Source organism: Leptonychotes weddellii, chromosome 4 (genome assembly GCF_054177405.1).
Source record: "Leptonychotes weddellii isolate Sample4059 chromosome 4, ASM5417740v2, whole genome shotgun sequence".
Taxonomy (NCBI): domain Eukaryota; kingdom Metazoa; phylum Chordata; class Mammalia; order Carnivora; family Phocidae; genus Leptonychotes; species Leptonychotes weddellii.
In genome coordinates, this window is record NC_138372.1 from 162,489,719 (window position 1) to 162,512,248 (window position 22,530).

Genomic DNA, 22,530 nt, shown 5'->3' on the forward strand with positions numbered 1-22,530 from the left:
TTTTTGCTGCATACACTTGCTTTGTTTTTTTCCTTTACACTGAATCGCTAACATATAAACATTCCTTATATTTGTGTTGACTTTGTGCTTATAAAGAGTTCGACTGTCATTGGAATTCACCTGAATACACACACACATGCCCGTGCACACAACACAAACACCCCTTAATGCTTCTGAACTCATTATCTTTTAGAATAATACCACACTTCACCAGCAATTAACATTTCTCTTCCTCCTATCTGAACATGGAACTCATTTGTCTTATTCATGCCAGTATATGTAATAAATGTAACAAGGTGATTTTTTTTGAAATGTAAAAATTCACTTTGCAATTCACATATAAGCAATAAAACAAAATCAGATTACTTCTGGATACGTGGACATTTATAATTATTACATTTACTATATTAAGTTTATTTAATATTTTGCTTTAGTTAAAAATGAAGAGCTTGGGTAAAAATCAGGTTGCCGCGTGGATGCATCCTCACTTCCATGGAAGGAGAATCAGAACCATAACTGCTGGTCACGGCGAGATGCGGTGAAGGCAGAGCACGTAGTGTGAACTGGGAAAGTGCAGTTGCCTTCTCTGCTTCAGTTTTAATGTTTGCATCTCAACCCTCTCTCCTTGTATAACTTACACAAAGGATCTAAGAAAAAGAATAGTGGCTCTGGTTCCCTGTGCCACCCTGGTTTGCTTATTCCACCTCCAGGAAGCTGCGGTGTAGAAGGAGCGACCGTGTTTCGTGCTGTATCGCATGCTTTCTTTCCAGCCTTAACTGGTCGGACCCTGTCAGCTGTTCTGATAGATACTGATTTCAAGCACCAAGTTCACATGAGTGAAAAGGTAGAGCCAAGGTAGAACTTCAGGCGCCGCCTCCTACTCCTGCTATAAAATTTGCCAGTTACCTGCGCTTTGAGCCGTAGGCTCTGCTTTAAGACAACTTGTGCTAAGACAGAGGCCGGCACGCAGGGGTTGTCCTGGGCTGCGATCCCAGCAGACCCGGCCAGGGCCTGAAACTGTGAATTGCAAGGAGAAAAGGCTCATTAAGAGGACTTATGTAGGAATTGTCCATCACTGTAGGTGCCTGGAGGTCCGTCCTGCTGGACGTGGGTGGCCTGTTAGCAGCAACCCTCCCCCCATTTCAGAATTGTGTGTGCTTGAGAGCTGAGTAGTTTCCCAGGGTGCCCCATGCTTCCTCCTCAGAGAAGTCCTGTGTCAGAACGCACGAAGAAGGGAAGTTCGAAGGCAGACGTTGTCAGATCCCACCTCTCTGAACGAGGCAGGTCGAAGCCCATGTGCAGCTGGTTCACACAGCAGTGTGTGGAGTAAGAGGTAGGTGTTGGATGATGTTGAGTCAGGTCGACAGTGTCCAGCAGAGCACCATCTAGTTTGGCATTTAAGGACGAGACTAAAGCTAGGAGCATCAGATTGACAATTTCCACACTTCCCCCATCTTGCTTAATGAGTCGAGGGATTTTTAAAGATGGGAGATTTTAGGACATGTTTCCATGCTGATAAGATTGATACAGAAGAAGAGAATAAATTGGTTAAAGAAGGAAATACTGGAATGCCTGGGTGGCTCCGTCATTTAAGTGTCGACTCTTGATTTCAGCTCAGGTCGTGAGATCAAGCTCTGCATCTGGGCGTAGAGCCTGCTTAAGATTCTCCCTTCCCCTCTGTCCCCTCCGCTCCCCCGTAACCCGCGTGCGCTTTCTGTCTCTAAAAAAGAAAAAGGAAGTACTTAAAGGAATCCAACCCGAGAAGGCAATAGAGCATTCATTATACACAGAGCCTAGTTGGAGGGATTGACCTTTGATCTGAATAAGGAACACTTAACTTCATTGTAACAAGACGGAAGAGAGAGACTGCAGGTAATTTTGTAGCTTTGGCAGCAGGAAGATGAGGGCATTCCCGTTGGAAACCTTCAGTTTTCTCAGTGGAATATTAGCTGAGACCATTGTTGCCAGACAATTCTTGTGTCTGTGCATGTCATGTGAGCATGCAGACACCAACAGCCTTTACTCTGGACTATCTTCTCAATGTGTTCTAGCAAACAGACTCTAGTAAGGTAGGGATGCCCACCCTTTGGAGCCAAGGGCAGGCCTTACTGTTCTGTATAAAGATAATGTGTTTCAGGCGCCCGGGTGGCTCAGTCCATTAAGCGTCCAAATCTTGATCTCGGCTCGGGGCTTGAACTCACGACTGGGACTGCCGGTGGGACTGGACCGTTGGGGCCTCGCTTCGGGCTGAAGGAGGGAGGAGCCAGCCAGCCATGTGCTAGTTGCAGTCAGTGGCCCCTCTGCCACTGGATGCCCGCTGGCTGGCTGAAGCACCTGAGGGCTTTCTCCGCCACGGAGCCTGCTTTGTTCCCGTGTGCAGCAGGCCCCTCCCCGGGAGTAAAGGCTGATGTGACAGAAGCTGATGTCCCCACCTCTCTCCTCTCGCGGTGTGTAGGGTATTCTAGTTGTAACTGGCTTGGTAACGCATCCTTCACTGGCTACCTTTCCTGCCCTATTTCTTCGGCCTCCACGCAGGCTTTCCCTCACTTGCCAACTAAACTTGCTCTCGAGTTCTTGTCAGAGGGGTCACTTCTGGGAGAACCCAGCTTTGGTGGTTAGTTAAGGTCACCAGGTGAGGGCGCCTGGGTGGCTCAGTTGGTTGAGCGACTGCCTTCGGCTCAGGTCATGATCCTGGAGTCCCGGGATCGAGTCCCGCATCGGGCTCCCTGCTCGGCGGGGAGTCTGCTTCTCCCTCTGACCCTCCTCCCTCTCATGCTCTCTGTCTCTCATTCTCTCTCTCTCAAATAAATAAATAAAATCTTAAAAAAAAAAAAAGGTCACCAGGTGAAAAAGGTACCAATGTGTTGGATTCACCAAAAGGTGCTCATCACGGGACGCCTGGGTGGCTCAGTTGGTTGAGCGACTGCCTTCGGCTGAGGTCATGATCCCAGGGTCTTGGGATCGAGTCCCGCATCGGGTTCCCTGCTCAGCGGGGAGTCTGCTTCTCCCTCTCCCTCCCCACCTGCTCGCTCGCTCTCGCTGTCTATCTCAAATAAAAAGTCTTTTAAAAAAAAAAGGTGCTCACCACATGAATCCCTTGGAAGGCAAGGAAGGAAGGGTGTCTGCTATTGGCTTGGCACCACGACCTTTTAATTTCTTAACTTGTTGCCAACTTCAGAATATTTTCCTACCATGAGAAGGTCAGCAGCACTGAACTCTAGCGGTTCTGCTTTCCTGTCTGAGGAGCAGGCAGGGACTCTTACCATCTCACTACCAGACACGTGATTTACGGGGATTGAGAACCAAGGATGTGATGTGAACTAAGGACTTCGTGTTCCTGTCGAATATGGAGGGAGGTTCTCGTAACACACTACCTTCTGCCTGGTAACACGGGAGAATCTCTAAAGGGTTGGTGAGTGATAGAAGGATGGATATAATTTCAAGTTTTTACAATTACCATGATATTAATCTGCCTCTGTCAGCATGGGCATTTAAACCCCCAAAACCTCCAGCCACTGGAATAAACCGTATTAAAAAAAAAAAAGTTGGGTCCTCGACTTTTTTTTTTTTTTTTTTAATACGGTTTATTCCAGTGGCTGGAAGTTTTGGGACCTTCTTCGTGGTGGTGGTGGCCGTGGCACATGGACACTCAGAATAACTTGAATGGCAGGTGTGTTTTTAGGGGCACATACCAGAAAAGCTGTCGTTTTAGTCCTTGGCACATATCCTCGGGTTATTGGTGTCCCACAGGTGATCCCCTAAGATTGATTAAATATATACCCCCCCTTTTTTTCCTAATAGAAGGTAAAGTAGCTTTCAGTGATGAGGGAGTGGAGATAATTTTTGGCTCCATGGCTCTGTCATCTTACGTTTGGCATTTACTCATGCACTAGTATCTACAGCATTTCTTCAAAACAAGACCAAAACGAACACTGATTGGAGTTTTTATTGAGCTCCCAGGGTGCACTGAAGGAAGTATAGAACACATTCCCATGCGAGCTGACAAGCATCACAATGCAAGGGGCTCACCAGCTCTTTTCCCTTTGAGCCTGTGCTGAGGACGGGAGGACAGAGATGGAGGCACAAAGAGAGGACAGTAATGGGAGGAACCTATTGTGGGGGGCACTTGTTGCTTTCTCCAGGGGTCTCTCTGGGGCCATGTTGTCGCCTAGTCCCCACAGGACCCAGTGACTTCCCCAGAAATCTTCTGGTTCTTCTGCGGCCCTCTGTGTGGGACATGGCCTCCTTGCTGTCCTCCTCAGAGCTGGAGCCAGGGGAGGAAGCCACAGGGCCCCCAGGCATGCTGTCCTCGCAGGACAGCTGGTGGCCCTGGCACTCACGTGCGCCCGATGACTTGAGGCTTTGGTTAAAGAAGGCAGAGGCCACGCACTCGGCCACCGTCTGGTCACAGGCACAAAGCAGCTTCGCACACAGGCTCTGCCCCACACCTTAGAGGGCAAGAACAGAGTGGCAGACGTGTGACGTAGGGTGGCATGTGGCCAGCCTGCCTGCCGCTTCAGCCCTGTCCCCCCACCCACCATCTTGGAGCCTCGTGACGTCCAGCATCCGTGATCTCCCTGCTGGGAATATTCTCACTTTCTCCTGGTGAACTCATACCTGTTTGTCAAGACTCCCCTTGGCACCCCCTCCTCCAGAAAAGCTTCCCTGAGCCCCCAGGGTAAAGGGAATAGCTCCCCGTGGGCTCCCATCAGATCCCACCTGTGGCTCCTTCTATCCCAGCAGGGTGTGTGTTAATGCCATTGTGCATGAATCAACTGTGTCTGTGTTTACCTTTCCCTCTCGCTGGATGGAGAACCTTGCTGGCAGAGCCCATGTGTTCAAGCACCTAAGTCAGTCCTTGACCCCTATTTCCTGAGTTGGCACTCGGAAAATATTTTTTGGACAGAACTGTTAAATATCTTACTTCCTTACTTCTCTGGGCCAGACCTTCCCCCTTTGTCAGATGGAAGTAGTTCTGGTGCAGTCTATTTTAACATTGCCAGATAAAATATGGGATGCCTGGTTAAATGTGAATTTCAGATCAATATGTTCATATAAGTATATCCATTTGGGGCATACTTATACTCCCTGCCTCACCTGGCACCGCAGCCGTCCCCCACCCCCACTTTCTGTTCTTACACTGCCAGGAGTTCCCCAAATGCCACGATTTTCCTCTTTTCACTTCTCTTGGAACATCCACACCCAGCGTGGCCATCTGGGAACCTGACAACCTCTTCTAAGATCCCTCCTCACCATCATTCTGACTCTGCTCAGTTCTCCCGCCGCCGCGTCCTGCTCTGGGGGCTCAGACCCCCTCCGCAACTCCCGGAGCCTCTGCACTCCGGTGAGCACCTTCCACCCGGGATGAGAGCAGTCACCTGCCCGACTGTCTGTCCTCCAGGCTGTGGGGGACTTGGGGCAGGGATCGTGCCTGTTCAGTGCCTTCCTAGTTCCCAGGAAAGGCGTGTGGGATAGATGAGTGAGTGAGTGAGTGCGGGAGTGGCACGGGGCTCCCGGACGTGACAGGTGCACGTGGTCCTGCACGCAAGGAGGCAGGGAGGTCCCTGCCGCTGCTGAGCGAGGGCAGAGTCCAGGCCCCACTCCTGCTCCCACCACCAACTTCTTTCTACAGTGTGACCTCGGCCTCGGCCGCCTCCTCCGTCAAGGGAGGACTCGGGGGCCTCTGCACAGGATGGTTGGAAGGATTAACTCTGTTAGTCCATCTTGAGAGCTTTGGCCGGCACGTGGCAGGTACTCCACAAGCATGGGCTCTGTTGTTCCTGGTCTGCTCCTACCCAGCTCTGACTTTCGGCAGCTGACTTAGCCTCTTGAACTTCCGTGCCCTCAGCAGGATCAGGGAGTAAGTGTGCCCCACGGTTAAGAAAAGTATTAAATCACATTATGGACGAAAACGTGGTTGGGAAAGCATCGGGAGGCCTGACCTGAGTGAAGGCATAGCTCACTGAACAGGCCCACAGCACTTACACTTGGCTGTGCCGTCCGCACACTCCACTGGTGACCGAGGAAGCCTCTCAAGCAGGCAGCCCAGTTTCCTCACCTGCTCCAGGCAGCAGTGGTGGGAAAAACAGCACCTAAGACCAAGGAAAACCCAGCTGAGTCAGGAATTCCTACAAGGACTGCTTCTCCCACAGTCCCTACAGAGAAGCCAAGCCCTCCTTTCCAGTGCACATAGGACCACCATGTATGGTTGTTTAGGTTGTGCACTGCACAAAGATGCCACATCTAAAACTGTCAGTCACACTGTATGTATATTATTATTTACAAAAAATCTTTTTTTGTATTCTTATAACCACTTTGTTGACTGCAAAGATAACGATTTGTATATTTATGCCAGTAATTTGCCAACAGATGGAACTAGTCTTGAGGAAGGGGTGCCATTTTTCGTTTACATAAAGGTACCATCAGGACTAGCAGTGACCCCACTCCCTCCAACATTTTACCTAATAGAACAGTTAATCTCACATCCATAGGGCACCCCTTTGGACCCCAGCCTTGAAAGAGGGCAGAGTAATGATCTTGAGCATAAATAAAGAACAACATCTGGCAAAGCGTCCAGCATGGAGCAAGACCTCAGTAACCATATGGGAATGAATTGGTGTCTAGACAACCCCCCAATAGGGCCTGATAAAGCCTCACAGTCTGCAGGTCCCCCAGCCACATGGACATCCAGAGGAATCTTGTGACGGCTCCAGCCCAGAGGAGCTCCCACTCTCCCAAAATCTTCCTATCACCACTCACTCACCCCATCCTCAAATAGTTCTTACATGGCATCAGAGGCCACAGCCAGAGCAGGGCTCCGTCATGGCTGGATGCCTTTCTGTAGAGCCTGTGCTGAGCCAAGTATCACCTTCCCATGTTGCCAGCAATGGGGGGAGCACCACCACTGTGCCTGGCACAGTGGCCAATGGCTGGAGGTCTGTGTCGGTTACAAATGGCAGTCCCACTCAGTTGTCTTCACGGCTGAGCCACACACTCTTGGTGCATGCACCTGCCTGGGGCAGGTGGTGGTGGAAAGCTAATATCATAGTTAAAATCTAAAGTCAGTGAATAAATCAGAAATCACCTATGATCAAAATACCATTAGAAGTCACTCAAATTGCCCAGAAGGTAAAGTATACATAGTTTTGAAAAGACACCCTTGCAGAAGATGAGATCAACTTGAGTAACTCTTCCTTGGTCAAGGCGATGGCTTTGTTTTAATTTCTTCCCAATGGAGGTCAGGGAAGCCATACTGTAACTTACTTTCCTGCCCGATCAAATCTCATGTTTTTGTGAAATATGGCCAGTGGTCAGGAGCGACCCCAGTTTCTTTCCATGGGGTTCAACAGGACACAGTGACTTCTGCCTAGACTCTTACCGCTTGCTTTGTCTCACTGAGTACTCTGTCTCGGAGAGTGGAGCCCACATTGTTGAACTTGCTCATGTAGACATGCTTATGATTCCACAGTGTGGTCTACACTCTGCTAGAGTAGACACATCTTCCGTGTCACCCGGTGGGAGGTAAGTTTTGAAGGTGGCCTGGGAGCAGAGCCCCTACCTTCCTCCCCACCGGATGCCCTGCAGAGCTTGGTCGGATGGTAGGGCCAGATGGCCGTGAGCGGTGAGGGGAGAAAGGGGAGGGAGGTGGGTGGCTGGGGGAGTGACACAGCCAGCCAGACACCTGCAGGTGACGTGCCCCATGTGCCTACCATCACTTCAGGCTGCATATTAACGACACTGAGCCTTGTCTTCTCCCTGTCTCCAGTATCTACTCCAGCTGTGGATTTTCCTTCAGCAACCCCACCATCCCAAGGGTCCTACACCTTTTGAGCGCAGAGCCCACTGGCCACGGGCTGGGACAGTCCCCACGTGTGGCCAGGCTTTACGTCTTATCAACTCCACTCTTGGAATATTCCTGCAGCTCATGTCTAGGTTGACTCCTCCACTGTTCCCCCTGTTTTGACGGCCGCATTTATGATGTTGGTGGTCTTTTGGTTGAAGTGCCCATCTCCTGCACCAGGCAGCTCCTCTGGGGATGCCGGGAGTTTCTTTCCCTCTGCTTCCTTCAGGTTTAACCATTTGTGTGTCTCCACCACCCAGCATAGTGCCTGGCACAGAGCAAAAGCTCAAGAAAGGAGGGTTGAATGCATACATAAATGAATGAATGGACTCACCAATGCACGAGGTCCCTGAAAATTTTTCCAAGAGTGGCAGATATAAAATTGAGCAGTTATACTTAAAAGTTATTGAGAAGCTGGGGCACCTGGGTGGCTCAGTTGGTTAAGTGTCCAACTCTGGGTTTCGGCTCAGGTCATGATCTCAGGGTTGTGGGATTGAGCCCCATGTCGGGCTCCGCGCTCAGCACGGAGTCTGCTTAAGACTCTCTCTCCCTTGCCATCTGTCCCTCCCCACTGCTCGCTCTCTCTCTCTCTCAATCTCTCTCTAAAAATAAGTAAATAAATCTTTTTAAAAAAAGTTATTAAGAAGCTAACCTTCATGTGGTCCCCTGCAGGGCAAAGACCTGGACCAAAGACCACATAGACAGGTCAGGATCTGTGTGGCTCCGCCCCTTCACCGCTGAGTGACCGTGGACAAGTCTGAGCCTCAGCTGCCCATGATGGTGAGCAGCCATCCCGAGTCAGGCAGTGCTCTCTGTGAAGCCTGAAGCCATGCCCACTGGAGAGGAGAGTTATCACCTCCCACGGGGGGCAGAGTCAGCACCACCGGCCTGCCACCCTCACATGTCCCTACCCGTCCAGGGCATCCCTTGGCTCGCCTCGTCCTTCTTGCCCACAGTAACAGCCGTAAGATTCAAATTCTTCTGGGCATCGGGATGTCAGGCAGAAGAGCATCTCTCCGAGCTGAGGCATCACCCATGCATTGTCCCTGCTTCCCAGATGCAGGAAGGTGAACCTGTCACAGGCTGAGGAGAAACACGGCTGTCAGGAGAGCGGGGACATCAGGACAGAGTTCACACCAGCAGGCAGTGATCCAGATGGGTACTGAACATCCGAGGAAATGCTGTGTTCCTACCTCCCATTGCCCTTCTGCTGGGAAAGCTGCTACGGGCTAGTCCCCCTGTCTAGCATCCCATCTGGCATGAGTTGGCTTTCAGAGAGCCAGTCTTCCTTGCCAGGCCTCTACAGCTCCGCCCAGACTCCTGGTTAAATCCCCCTGAAGGGTGGGGGGCTTGTCAGGACCAGAGGTGCTCTTCAGCCACATGTGATTGCTGAGTAGAGTGACCATGTCCCGCTGAGGCCCGGGCAGCGCCCAGCGTCCTGGAGGCATCCTGTCTGTCCTCCTAGGCCTCCTGACTCCAGCAGGTTAGCACACTCTGCCTGGGTTTGCCTTCAGAGCCCTTGATTTTTCTTTCTCTGCCCCTGCCTCTGCCCTCCTGCACCCTCCTCTCCACCCTTGTCCCCTCCTTCTCTGCCTGCAACTTTGGCCAAGCCTGGCTACAGTCCACTGTGCAGACCCCATGATCACAGGTTCAGTGGCGGGTTGGCGGGGGGAACCAAGAAGCCAGGGCCCTTGCGAAGAGCTCCCAGCCCAGCCTCCCTCTCAAATGCTGCTTTTTCCATCACTCTGCAGTGCATGCTGTGGAGGGCTGGCCTGGTACTAACAAAGCCCTCCTCTGTGGCCATAGCTCCTTGCAGGTGCAGGGCCACTAGTGGGGCCCCTGGGAAGAGGAGAGAGAAGGGGGAGGGAGTGAAAGCCCAGGTGTTTCCTTCTTTGCAACAACCTGGTGTGCACCATGCCAAGCTCTTCCCTTGGGCACCAGTAAGAGGGATGGGAGCATTAGGCCAGTGGGCCCCTTTCCCCAGCTCAGCAGCTGAGTGGCCACAGGCAAGTCGGGTCCCCTCTGTGTCCCATGACCTCACCTGGCAAGGGGTGGTCCCCTCTAGTCCCACCGACATGAAGAGGTCACGGTATGACACCATGGCCTAAGGGCCTTTGTTACCAACCCATCCAGAGGATCTCAAGTCTGAGAGAGGACAGAGGCTTCTCTGCCTGCTCCCACTCACCTTTTCCAGTTGTCTCCTCCAGGCCACTTTTGATGGATGACACAGCTAAGCCCAAAGATTTTAAACCGGCGGGGACCATGGTTACTCCTTTTGTCAAGACAACAATCTCTGCAGATCCTGAAAATGCACAACATTATGGCTCATATTCAACAAGCAGTTCAGGAGGAGGTTTGCAGATGGACACACGATCAACCCCAAATGCAGATATTTCAGAAGAACAAAGTGTTAGGATAGCATCCTCAATCTGGGCTTGTAGATCCACAGATGTTACATGAGAATTTCCAAATATTCTGTGATACAGAGAAAGAAACAATCAACAAAACTAAACGGTAGCCAATGGAATGGGAGAAGATATTTGCAAATGACATATCTGATTAAGGGCTAATATCCAAAATCTATAAAGAACTTACCAAACTCAACACTCAAAAAACAATCCAGTTAAGAAATGGGCAGAAGACATGAATAGACATTTTCCCAAAGAAGACATCCAGATGGCCAACAGACACATGAAAAGATGCTCAACATCACTCATCATGAGGGAATGAAAAGATGCTCAACATCACTCATCATGAGGGAAATACAAATCAAAACCACAATATCACCTCACACCCATCAGAATGGCTAAAATTAACAAGGCAGGAACAAGAGAAGTTGGCAAGGATACAGAGAAAGGGGAACCCTCTTACACTGTTGGTAGGGATGCAAGCTGGTGCAGCCACTCTGGAAAATAGTATGGAGGTTCCTCAAAATGTTAAAAATAGAACTACCCTATGACCCAGCAATTGCACTATCAAAGGATACAAAAATACAGATTCAAAGGGGTATATGCACCCCAATGTTCACAGCAGCATTATCAACGATAGCCAAACTATGGAAAGAGCCTAAATGTCCATCAGCTGATGAATGGATAAAGAAGATGTGGTATAAATACAATGGGATATTACTCAGCCACAAAAAAGAATGAAATCTTGCCATTTGCAATGACGTGGATGGAACTAGAGGGTATTATGCTAAGTGAAATAAGTCAGCCAGAGAAAGACAAATACCATATGATTTCACTCATGTGGAATTTAAGAAACAAAACAGATGAACACAGGAGAAAGGAAAAGAAAGAAAAAGAAAAGGGAGGGGAGAAAACCATAGGAGACTCTTAACTATAGAGAAGAAAACTGAGGATTGATGGAAGGAGGTGGGTGGGGGGGTAAGCTAGTTGGGGGATGGGTACTAAGGAGGGCATTTGTGATGAGCACTGGGTGCTATATGTAAGTGATGAGTCACTGAATTCTACTCCTGAAACCAATATTACACAAGCTAACTGAGTAGAATTTAAATAAAAATTTGAAACAAAAATAAATAAATGAAATGTATTGTGCTAAAATATTAAATAAATAAATGGAACATAAATATAACAAACACATACTCTGTGATAACGTTACATTGGACAGGACCCCACGCTAGACCAGCTGCATGACATCTTGCGACCAGGACTGTCCCAGACTATGTCATATTTACTACCATGAGCCTGCCATGCATGGTGTTCACAAGTGAAGAGATAAGAACGGTGGAGAAATGAAGCTAACTCCTGGTGCTCAGTAACGTAGGCAAGCACAACCCGCCTCGAACTCCTGGGAATCCTGGAAGACTTTCTCATCATAGTCTGAATTAAGTGCCAGGCCATCCAGGTCTCCCTTCGCTCTGTGTCAGCCCCACCTGTTCTCTTGACCAGAGGCAGTGACACTTCCAACCCAGTCTGGTCCAGACAAAGGGAGCTTTGTAGGCTCTGCCCCACTGTCTGCAAACCCAGAGCGCTGGGAGAAGCCTGGGCATCTCAGGGGCCCCCTGACTTGCAGTCTCTCCCCAAACCTGCCATATTGGTTTGCTTCATACATCCGGGCTTCCATGTCTTTGCTCAGTGCTCTATTCCCTGGAGGGTGGGAGCAGGGCTTTAGTGGCCATGTTGCACCCTCAGTCCTCTGGGTCTAACTAACATCATGCCCCATCCCCTCTCCAATCCCACAACAGAAACCCATGAACTGGTTCATTTTCACCATGCTCCAGACTGCTGGGAGCTGACAGACTCTTTCCTTGACCAGACTTTAGACAGGCTCCTCTGGGCCCTCTTCTCAACCAGGCCTCAAACTTGACCTATGAGAACTGCAAACTCGTGGCACAAACTATTTCATCAACGCCCTGCCCCCACACTACGAGACTTACAACCAACCCCAGCCTGGTTTCCCTGGGATGACCCAGCCTCCCGCTTCCTCTTGACTTCCTGCCCAAGAAAGCTCAAGGCAGCCCAAAGAACTTACAGCTTGAGACCCACACTGACCCAACACCTGCCTTGCCTAAGTTTTCAGAAAACAGCCCCCATCCCCTTTTTGGAATTTTCCCCTCCCCTGATTCTGCCGGACTTCCGGCTTATTGTCCACCCTCCCATTTTCCCTCTAAAAGGCCCAGTCATCTCCATACAGATCAGAGTTGAACATGGTTACCCTGGAGTCTCTCTTCCCCGCTACGGAAACCTGAGTAAAATCTTTCTTTCCACCTTTAACAAACACCTGGCTCCGTTTCTTTTTGAGTAAACTCACCCAGTCAGTGGAGTGGAGTGGGTAGAACCCAGTTTTAGAGGTAAGGAAATCTGAGTGTGCATTTTAGCTCAGCCACATACTAGCTATGTGATGTTGGGCAAATCATTAGCCTCTCTCAGTCTTGATTTCCCCATTTGTAAAACTGTATTAATAATACCTGTTTTGGTGTTTGAATAATCCTTCTAGCTAAATGCCTAGCAAGGAGGGAAGAGTCAAGACCAGCCATTAGAATCACTCAGTGAGTGTGAAGACACATCTGATCTGGGTTGAAGACTCCAGGCGGAAAACTCGACAAGCAGAAAGAGCCCCAGAAGTCCGTGTGTGCTCCCTGCTGAGTCTGAGTGTCCTTCTAGAAGCCCTCACCCTCTGAGCAAGAACTCTCTGGATTCTTGGTGCTAATCAAATGTGGGACCCCCCACCTCATCCCCTTAGATGAGGGCATGCAGCATTCATCACTCTTCCTGAATGGCTGCCCCATTTGGGGAACAGATTCCTCTTGCCCTTGCATCCCCAGCCTGAGAAGGTCACTCACTGTGCACCTGAGGGCAAAGTTGGCCCAAGTCTCAATGCCCTTAGCACTGACACTGGTGACCCATCTCCCTAAATTCAGTTAAGATATGGGAATTCTGTCCAGGCCTGGTCCAAAGCTCCCAGAGTGAGAGGCCAGCCCAGCTCGGATACAAAAAGCATGACTTTCCATTTTCATCAGAGAGGAGAAGGGGGAGAAATGAGCTACTGTGGGTTTTTTCTATTAACATGGTAGAGGTTTTTGTCCACTTGCTTTTAAATAATAGTAGGCAGCATCAGCCATGGGATACAAGTATGAGGGTAAGTTGTTTCGAATTTCCTCTAGGGCAATTTGGCAACATATGGATACATACATATTGTATGGATACACATAATGATTACACCCTCAGTAATTCAATTTCTAGGAATTTACTGTGACAAATTAATCAGAAGTGGATGGGTATAAGGTGTATATCTATTATTGATAAGAACAAATGTTAGAAATAATTGGTTAAATGCATTATGGTATTCCACACCAGAAACTATGGTATAGCCACTACTAAAAATCATGTTATAGAAAGATATTTAGGGCGCTGGGGTGGCTCAGATGGTTAAGCATCTGCCTTTGGCTCAGGTCATGATCTCAGGGTCCTGGGATCGGGTCCCGCATCCGGCTCCCTGCTCCGCGGGAAGCCTGCTTCTCCCTCTGCCTCTCTCTCTCTGTCTCTAATAAATAAATAAAATCTTAAAAAAAAAAAAAAAAAGAAAGATATTTAATGTCAGGGAATATCATCTCATTTTTTAAGTGATACAGCTCAGACTGCAAAGCCGTGGCGCCAAGTGATCTCAAATGCATTTTAATTATATTCATGGATATGTTCGGGCAGGTGGGAGATGTCAGAAGGGAGCACCTTCAGATAGTAAAAGTGGCTATCTGTATAACATGGAAGTACAGGGGATTTAAGTAGAAAACAAAACACAGTTTTCTCTGTTTTTCTAAATGTGTCTCTTTATCAGGTAGGGTTCCATTTCTTCCTACTAATGAATCTACCTTTTAACTTCGTTTGTCTACTTTGGGGGTGGGGACAGCATAAAAGTAAATTAGCCTCAATGATTCTTCCCGTGTTTTAGAACACACTTGAGCTCGTAAACGTATAGGGACAGCCATTATCCGCAGGCTGGAGAAGCCGAGTGTGCTTACCTGGAGGGGATGTGGTCCTAGTGGCTTCCGTGTCTTTCTGGTCTTGGCCCGCTTCTGCCCACAACAGAAGAGAGACAGGGTGAGTGTTGACCCCAGCCTGTCCCACCTTGGTATCCGGGAGCAGTTCCCATCCCATGGGCACAGGAGGCAACATTGCTCCACGCCTCGTCACCTCCCAGGGGAGCTGGTGATGGCAGGGTCACTGCTAAGACAAAGAGGCTGCTGTCCCCAGACACAGACGTGTTGGCAAAGGCAGCTGCTGCCTGTTGGGCTAGAAGCAGGTGCATCTTTGAAATACTTTAGGAAAGCAGACTTCTCTGGAGTTCGAACAAAAAAAAATTTTTTTAATCACATATTTTTGAACAAAGAGAAACAAGGCAGCAGAACTGTGGATTCTAGTTCCCTGCTCTGTGGCTCCCAAAAGACTGCTGAGCCCTGGTTCTTGGTAAAACGAGTCCGTTATTGTTTAACCATTATTAGGCTCCTACTATGCTGTAGACTGAATGTCTGTGTTTCCCCCAAATTCATGTGTTGAAACCTAATCCCCAGTGGGATGGTCTTGGGGGCTTTTGGAGGGTGATTAGGTCATGAGGGTAGAGCCTTCATGAATGGAATTCATGCCCTTATGAAAGAGCCCCCACAGAGCTCCCTGGCTCCTTCCACCATGTGGGGACACAGCAAGACGGTGGTTATCTATGAACCAGAAAGTGGGCCTCACCCAACTTGACCATGCTGGTGTCTTGAGCTTGGACTTCCAGCCTCTAGAAACCATGAGAGAGAAATTTTGTTGTTCACAGATGACTCAGTCTGTGATATTTTGTTGTAGCAGCTAGAACGGACAAAGACATACTACATGCCAGATACAGCATTAAGCACTTGGTTTGTACCAACTCAACAACCACCTCACCCTCATTCAGAGCTGAGAAAGGGGACACACAGAGAACACAGGTCACTTGTTCTAGGTCATGGAGCTAGGAAGTGGCAGAATGCAAACCTAGGGCTATAGCTGACAGTCCTAACCACTGAGCTGGGCTGCTACTTCTCTTCTGACCTTACCACAGAGAGCTAGCAAAGGTAACTCCAACAGGCTTGGGGAAGGAAGGACCTGCCTTAAATTCAATGTGTCAAAGATCAAGATTATGATGGTATTCTGTGGAAATCGGGCTCAGAGGTTGACTGATGATGTGGACATACAAAAGTGCTCCAGCAAAGAGAGAGAACCTCAAAGGTTCTAAACCAAGCAGATGGTTCTCTTCAAAGCAAAATGCTCAGGTTCAGAACTAACAGAATCCTATGCCCTATTACCCCAGGCAAACAACTGCTTCTTAGGGTGCCTCCTTTATCTGTCAAATGGGCCTCCTAGGACCAGGGGGAGGATTCAGAGGCTATATGGAGGGGCTTAGGAACACGCCAGCCCACCAAGGTCCTCCCTGGTGTCCCTGCCTCTTAATCAAGGAATCCATTTGTTTATCTCTTCATTCTTAGTAATTGGTAAATGGTTATTATGAGTGATTTATGCTTATTAATAAAGAATCCATGGTTATCCATCACCACAAGCAAAGTAAATGGTTAGGTCACTTCTGATGACATCCTTGCCTAGATGTTTTCAGGTGCAAGGCTGTTCCCCATAAGTCACTACCATATCATGGAGACAAAACCAGTCTTGCAGCCCGAGGACAGGTTCAAGACCAGTCCAGCTGGTCTCATGATGGACCATCTGTAACTTTTAACCTCCCAGAGCCTCCGTGTCCTCCATCATCTGAAAAATAGGTCTACTGGTATTTCTTCCAAGCCTGTCAAAGAGCGGTCATCAGAACTGAACATGTGTATTGAGAAGGCATGTCTCCACTGGATTCCGTGCTGTGCTCCTATGGAGTCTGCCCTGCTTACTTGTCCTGGAGGGACTGGTCAGTGGGCAGCACTGGTCCCAGTAGCCACTGTGGAAAGAAACCACTCTACTTCAATTGTCCACCCAACTCAGCACATAAGCCAGGCAGGGATCCCCTGCAAACAAGACAGCTTTCGGACTGGGGGGCCCAGGAGAGAAAGCTCATGGCAGTCTGATCAGGAACATTAATTGACACATTGGTCCTGATTCAGTGACAAGGAGTCAGATTAGCATCAGGCCTATGTTTGGGTGAAGAGACCTCTCTCTGGGAGAAAGGGCCATCATGTCCCCCCTTGCTGGAGCAAGTCCACGGGGGAGGGAGTTCGGTCTAGTGGTAAAGACAGACGCGGTGGAGGCCTCGAGCCCCAGCCCTGCCACCCTGAAGGACAGATATAACCATCCCTTTCCAGGGGTTGGTACACCATGGCCTAGACCTCAAGCTGTTTTTGTAAATGAAGCTGCAGATGAACACAGGCACCCCCCCCCAGTTACGGATTGTCTATGGCTGCTGTCTCACTACAATGGCAAATTTGGGTCATTGTGACAGAGACTGTATGGCCCACAAAGCCCCAAATTATTACTCCGTGGCCCACTACAGAAAAAAAAAAATTGCCAATCCCTGCTGTCCGAAATGAAGAAATTGAAGCTTTGAGAGGTCGAACCATGCTTCCAGAGTCCTGCAGCTAAAAAGTGGGAGAGCCAGGATTCCATCCCAAAGCTGCCTGAGTCCAAAACATAATTGTTTCATTCCAGCATGGTAAGAACAATCACGAGCCCTATACCTTTTTCCTTCGTAACTGATGTTTGTGCCTGCATTCAGGCTGCCTCCTTTTCTAGAGGGCATTTGTGGGCACTGCTAGGTCGTGGGTGTGAGTGCATGTGTGTTGGGAGATAAATTTGTCCTCAGTTTAGGATGGAAGTGGCCCCTGTCAATCCTGCTGGGAATGGTTGCTGTGTGGGCAGGGCACATGGTGAAGCTTCGGCTTGGAGTAGGTGCCATTTCTTCTTTTTTCTAGACCTGCTGTCCAAGGCACAGGCTGTCCGGGAGCTGTCTGGGATGCGATGCCCTTGGACACGGAGGACAGCCAGGAAGGAGCTGCACCAAGAGCGTCTGCTTCTGTTCTCATAGCAGGAGCCAAGAAGAGCGATAACACACACTTCTGGGGAGGTGGTTGTGCAGAGGGATCTCCCTGAGGCATAAGGTTGCCAAATTTGGCAAATAAAAATACAGGATGCCTGGTTAAATTTAGATTTCACATGAACAACCAATCAATCACCTTTTAGTGTAAGTATATCCCATGCAAATTCTGGGACATACTTATACTAAAAAAAGTATTTGTTGTTCATTGAAAAGCAACTTCAGATGATTGAGGGTGAATGTCCTGCATCTGACAATTCTACTGAAGTGGGAGTAGGAGTGTGGGAGACAGCAGAGCATAGAGGGGAGAGATCGGGGGGGGGGGGTCAGGAGGAACTGAGATTGGCTCTGGAATGATCTTGGGGCAGTTTCAGTGCAAACCTGGGCAAGGGGCATTTTTGGGGAGCTAATTCCAGCCAGTAGGCAGATGGTACGATCAAAACGTGGGTATTTGGATTACACACTGGCCGCCTTGTGCTCACCTTCTCCTGAAAGGGCCATTGCACTGGTGTTCGTGGGCTCCACGGGAACCACTGAAAAAGAAAGCTCCCAAATCAGTGACTGATGGAACCGAGTGTCTAAACCAAGTACCACGAGTCCCAAAGGACAAGCTGGGACTGCTGGACCAAGGGAGGAAGGGGGCTATGAGCAGTGTTGCCAGAAAAGGGCTGCTGGTTCTGTCTTAGGCTTCCCTTGCCCCTCGTACATATCCTGGGGCTCAGGCTGCCCAGCAGGACCTTGGCTCAGGAGGGACTCCAGCCAGTTCCGGCTTCTGGCCAGGGCGGTGACACTAGCAGACCCAGGCTATGGCAATGAAAGGTCTGCAGGCCCCGAGGGTTTGTGGCTGTGGAACAGGACATCCCTACTTGGGAAGACCTCTGTTCCAAAGGGAACCAGATGGCACAGAAGAAAGAGCGCCAGACTCAGAAGAAACATAGAGATAGGACACGTACACACACTCCTACTCACACATGTACACACTCCCACAGCCCTGTGCACACGCACACTCATGCATGTGGACGCACTGGTATCAGCTTTTTAACAAAGGCTGCAGCACTGGGAAGGAGACCTCAGCCCCAGGGAAGGAGGGGTGCTCTGCCAACGTGTACCTGGAACTTTCCGTTGGGACTGAGAGATCGTGCGAACACTGGTGAACAAGGAATAACAGGCAGAAGCTGAACTCTCGCATTTTCCATAAGATGCATGTTTTAGAGTAGGAATGATCACTTGCTTATTTCAGTAGACAGATATTAAGAGCCCACCCTGTCTTGAAAGGAGGCACACAGAAAACAGCCTCCCCTTCAAGGAGCCTCCATCTGGGTCCAGGCTGCCCTTTCTGCCGTAGGTTCTGGAAGGTAGAGGAGGGAGGCAGCTGGTCTGCTCCCAGGTGACCTCAATGGCCAGGAGCTCACCCAGCCGAGAGAGGCCTTTCTCTGTCATATCACTAGACCTGGTCCCGGTCACACTGCACACCAGGGCCCTGACCATAGAGCAAGAGAGAAAGAATTGGGGTCTACCTCTTAACTGGATTAAATGCTCACCTGTCCACGTAACAAAGAATAGTGTTGGCAGGAGGGCCATTTGCTATTGGATGTGTGAACTGGGTTTATCAGAAGTAATTGTGTCCCCTAGCCAGAGAAAGGCAGAGATCTAGCCAGTGCCGTGGGTCACTCCAGCTGGCCCCGTGGAGGGGGTGCTCCCTCTGTAGTCTGGCCCCCGTGGTCCAAGTAAAAGCAGCTTCCCTGGGAGACCTTACCTCTGGGCAGAAGCGTCGTCAGCTCTTCCATGCTGGTTGTCTCTGCAAAGAGACACATTGGAAAGCCTGTTTAGAGCAGCGGGTCTGGGGACTGTCAGAAGGTGCTGGACTGGCTTCTGAAGAAACAGCAACTACTGCTCCCATAGCAGCTCCCGCCCCAGATGGTCAGCCCCACCGCTGATGCAGGGCCCGGTTCTTCCCACCTGGAGGCTGAGCCAGACAGAAGGAAGTGTCCAGATGGTTCAGGGAAGAGTTGATCCTGGACTGAGCTAAGCATTCTATGGCAGCCTTGTTGCAGGTACACAGCAGGTGCTCACAAGGGTCCCCGGACTCTGTGCACAGAGCAAGGGCAGAGCAGATTGGACAATCTCATTTGGAATCCCGAGAGGTAATGCAAGCTCCCAAACTGGCCCCAATCTGCCCACCGAGGCCCCACTCCTCCGGCAGGCGTCCTCCTGTTATCCACCTTGGCTCTGGGAGCTACAGCAGCATAAGGCTAACCTGGGAGTGGTGCCCGCTCCGTTTCTCACACTCACACCCGACCCGTCGGGCCATCCTATTGGCTCTACTTTTGACCTGTTTAGAGTGTGACCTCATGTCCCCACCTCCACGCCACTACCCTGGGCTTAGCCCCCATCAGCTCGTGCCTGAGTTATCTCAGTGGCCTTCCCCCCCACCTGCTCCTGTCTGCTCTCATGGAGGAGCCAGAACAAGGTGTTCAAGACTCAGGGCAAACCATGTCTTTTTTGGGGTTCAGAACCCTGCGACGACTTCCCAATCTATGGAAAAGCTGCTGTTCCTGTTCTCTTTCCTCCCTCATCACCCCTTTCTGACTGACTGGCCTGTCTCCCAAGCATGCCGGGCACCTTGAGCCTCGGGGTGCACGCACCTCCCAGATAGCCGCCAGCTTGCTTCTCCCCCATGCCTCAGTCTTTGCTCTGTGGGCATCTCCTCGGGGAGGCTTCCCTGCCCAGCCCTCCCTATGCCTTTCCCCTGCTTTATTTCCCTCCATGGCTCTTGTCACTCTTTAACGTACTCTAGCACTTTGATATTTTCAGTGTCTGGCAGCCAGGAGGAGATTTCAAAAGGTCAGGATATCCCCAATATCTAGACGATTGTCTTTTTTTTTTTTTTTAAGATTTTATTTATTTATTTGAGAGAGAGAATGAGAGAGAGAGAGAGAGAGCATGAGAAGGGAGAGGGTCAGAGGGAGAAGCAGACTCCCCGCCGAGCGGGGAGCCCGATGCGGGACCCGATCCCGGGACTCCAGGATCATGACCTGAGCCGAAGGCAGTCGCTTAACCAACTGAGCCACCCAGGCGCCCTAGACGATTGTCTTGCACTTGGTGTAGGTGTTCAGTATGCATCTGCTGGATGGATGGATGGATGGATGGATGGATGGATGGATGGATGGTGCTTTCCCTGTCCACCGTGTAGTGATTTATGCCCATGCACCTCCTCACCTCTTTCCCGATGCACCATACTTCAGCCAGTCCTCTCTACCTGGTCTTTGGGGTCAGTTGAACCTGGGCTCAAACCCTGACTCTACCACTTAGCAGCTTATGTGACTTTGGGCAAGTTATTTAATTTCTCTGAGCTTTCCTGTCCTTACCCGAAAACTGGGAATAGTGACCCCATCTCATAAGATTGTTGGGACAGTTATATCTGCTGGGTATAAAGCCTATGGCACGTAGTAGGTGCTCCTAAAGGGCGGCTCTCATAGAGCACCCCCAAGGTGCCATGCACCTCTTCTCTCTGTGCCTTTGTCTCTTCTAATTCTTCTGCCAGCATTGCCCAGAGACACGAGATAAAATCCCTGGTGAGTAAGGTGGAGAGCTGAGATTTGCATCAACACATGTCTGATTCTTACAAAGAGCAGCAACCACAAACCTAATTCACCCATCCCTGCCTCTCTTCTACTTCCAACCCTGACTTCTTCACATAGGCCATTCCCTGTGTTAGCCGTTCTACATTTAGCACTGTTTCCATTTAACAAGTGTAACACTGTTTTACACTTAAGCATTGTTTAGTTTTTATGACAAATCTCTGAAGCAGGTTTTCTCCTCCCCATGTAGAGGCTGCCACTTGTTGAGTAACTGCTCCCGTATCACACAATGTTATCAGTAGAAAACCATCTGCCTCCCCAGGCTCCCAGGGTTGCTGCAGTATAAAACTGTAAATCAGATAACCTGCCCATCAATTATTCTTTCATTTCAAAAAGCATTTATTGGGCGCCTGGGTGGCTCAGATGGTTAAGCGTCTGCCTTCGGCTCGGGTCATGATCTCAGGGTCCTGGGATCGAGTCCCGCATCGGGTTCCCTGCTCAGTGCAGAGCCTGCTTCTCCCTCTCCCTCTGCCACTCCCTCTGCTTGTGCTCTTCTGTCTATCTCTCTGTCAAATAAATAAATAAAATCTTAAAAAAAAAAAAAGCACTTATTGTGCATGTACTCCTTGCAAGGTACAGATGCCAGAGATCTAGCCCTCAGGGGGCTTGGAGTATAGATGATGATGTCCTCAATGGTGGTGATGATGGGGGGGGGGCCCTTGGAGCCCTGGGTCTGGTCCAGGCCTGGGATTCTTGAACTGCCTGTCATTTCTCAGCCCAGCCCCCGGGGACACCTGGAGATGCTCACCACATGTGATGCTCTTGCTGACGCAGTTGACATCTGTGCTGAGCTTGGCAGGGTCTTGGAGACAGTCCATCTCAGCGGCCTCTTCAAAGCACCTGCGGTGCTGGAAGCAGCAGCTGGGGCAGGTAGGGGAGGTCAAGGTGAGAGCGTGGGGGAGGGTGAAGAGAGGGGAGTCTGTGAGTATTGTGTCTCTGGATGATTCCTGGCAGTGACCAGTTTCAAATAGTGCTCTCGTGCATACACACACACACACTATTTGAGTTATTTTACCTACACAGCAGGTGCTATTATCATTATGAGCATTTATACCCATGGGGACTGAGATGCATAGTGCTCAATAACTCGCCAAGGTCAAAGTTGATCACAGAGCGAGGCTGACGCTAAAATGGGAGTCAGGAGGCCCTTGCAGTGCACACATGAGGTCAGTGGAGACCAGTGTAAAAGAGAAAAAATATACAGATAGGTGATGGCCTTGGACAAGCTACTAACGTTCTCAAATTACCTAACTCAAGAATTTTTGGAGATTCAAGAAAACATCTATATAGATCCTGCCCTGAGGTAGGCACTCAATAAATGACAGCAATTATTCTTTGAATCTGGTGTGCAGGTTCAAGGTGGAAATGGCCAGCCCTCCAGGTGTTTGGAAATCCACACCCCCAACAACTGAACTGTGTACCGTCATAGAAATTGGGTGTGGCTCATTATCCTGCCAGTTTGGGGCCATCAGCAGTTTGACCATTCAGACAGTGAATTACTGCTTCATTTCTTTGACTTCCAGGTTGACAAGGTATTCTAAT

The 22,530-nt window shown here is 49.7% G+C and overlaps 1 protein-coding gene across 1 annotated transcript in view; it reads right to left on the reverse strand.

The window, feature by feature from the left end:
* Nucleotides 1-3,995: 3,995 nt before the first annotated feature.
* OC90 (otoconin 90) overlaps nt 3,996-22,530 on the reverse strand; it is a 30,042-nt gene continuing 11,507 nt past the window's right edge. The window contains exons 5-13 of the mRNA XM_081817214.1: nt 21,737-21,849; nt 19,307-19,435; nt 19,104-19,145; nt 17,830-17,880; nt 14,322-14,375; nt 10,026-10,142; nt 8,752-8,923; nt 5,986-6,092; nt 3,996-4,448 (exon numbers count right to left, since the gene is read on the reverse strand). Coding sequence (XP_081673340.1) covers nt 4,111-4,448; nt 5,986-6,092; nt 8,752-8,923; nt 10,026-10,142; nt 14,322-14,375; nt 17,830-17,880; nt 19,104-19,145; nt 19,307-19,435; nt 21,737-21,849 — 1,123 coding nt within the window. The 3' untranslated portion in view covers nt 3,996-4,110. The remainder of the gene's footprint in view (nt 4,449-5,985; nt 6,093-8,751; nt 8,924-10,025; nt 10,143-14,321; nt 14,376-17,829; nt 17,881-19,103; nt 19,146-19,306; nt 19,436-21,736; nt 21,850-22,530) is intronic.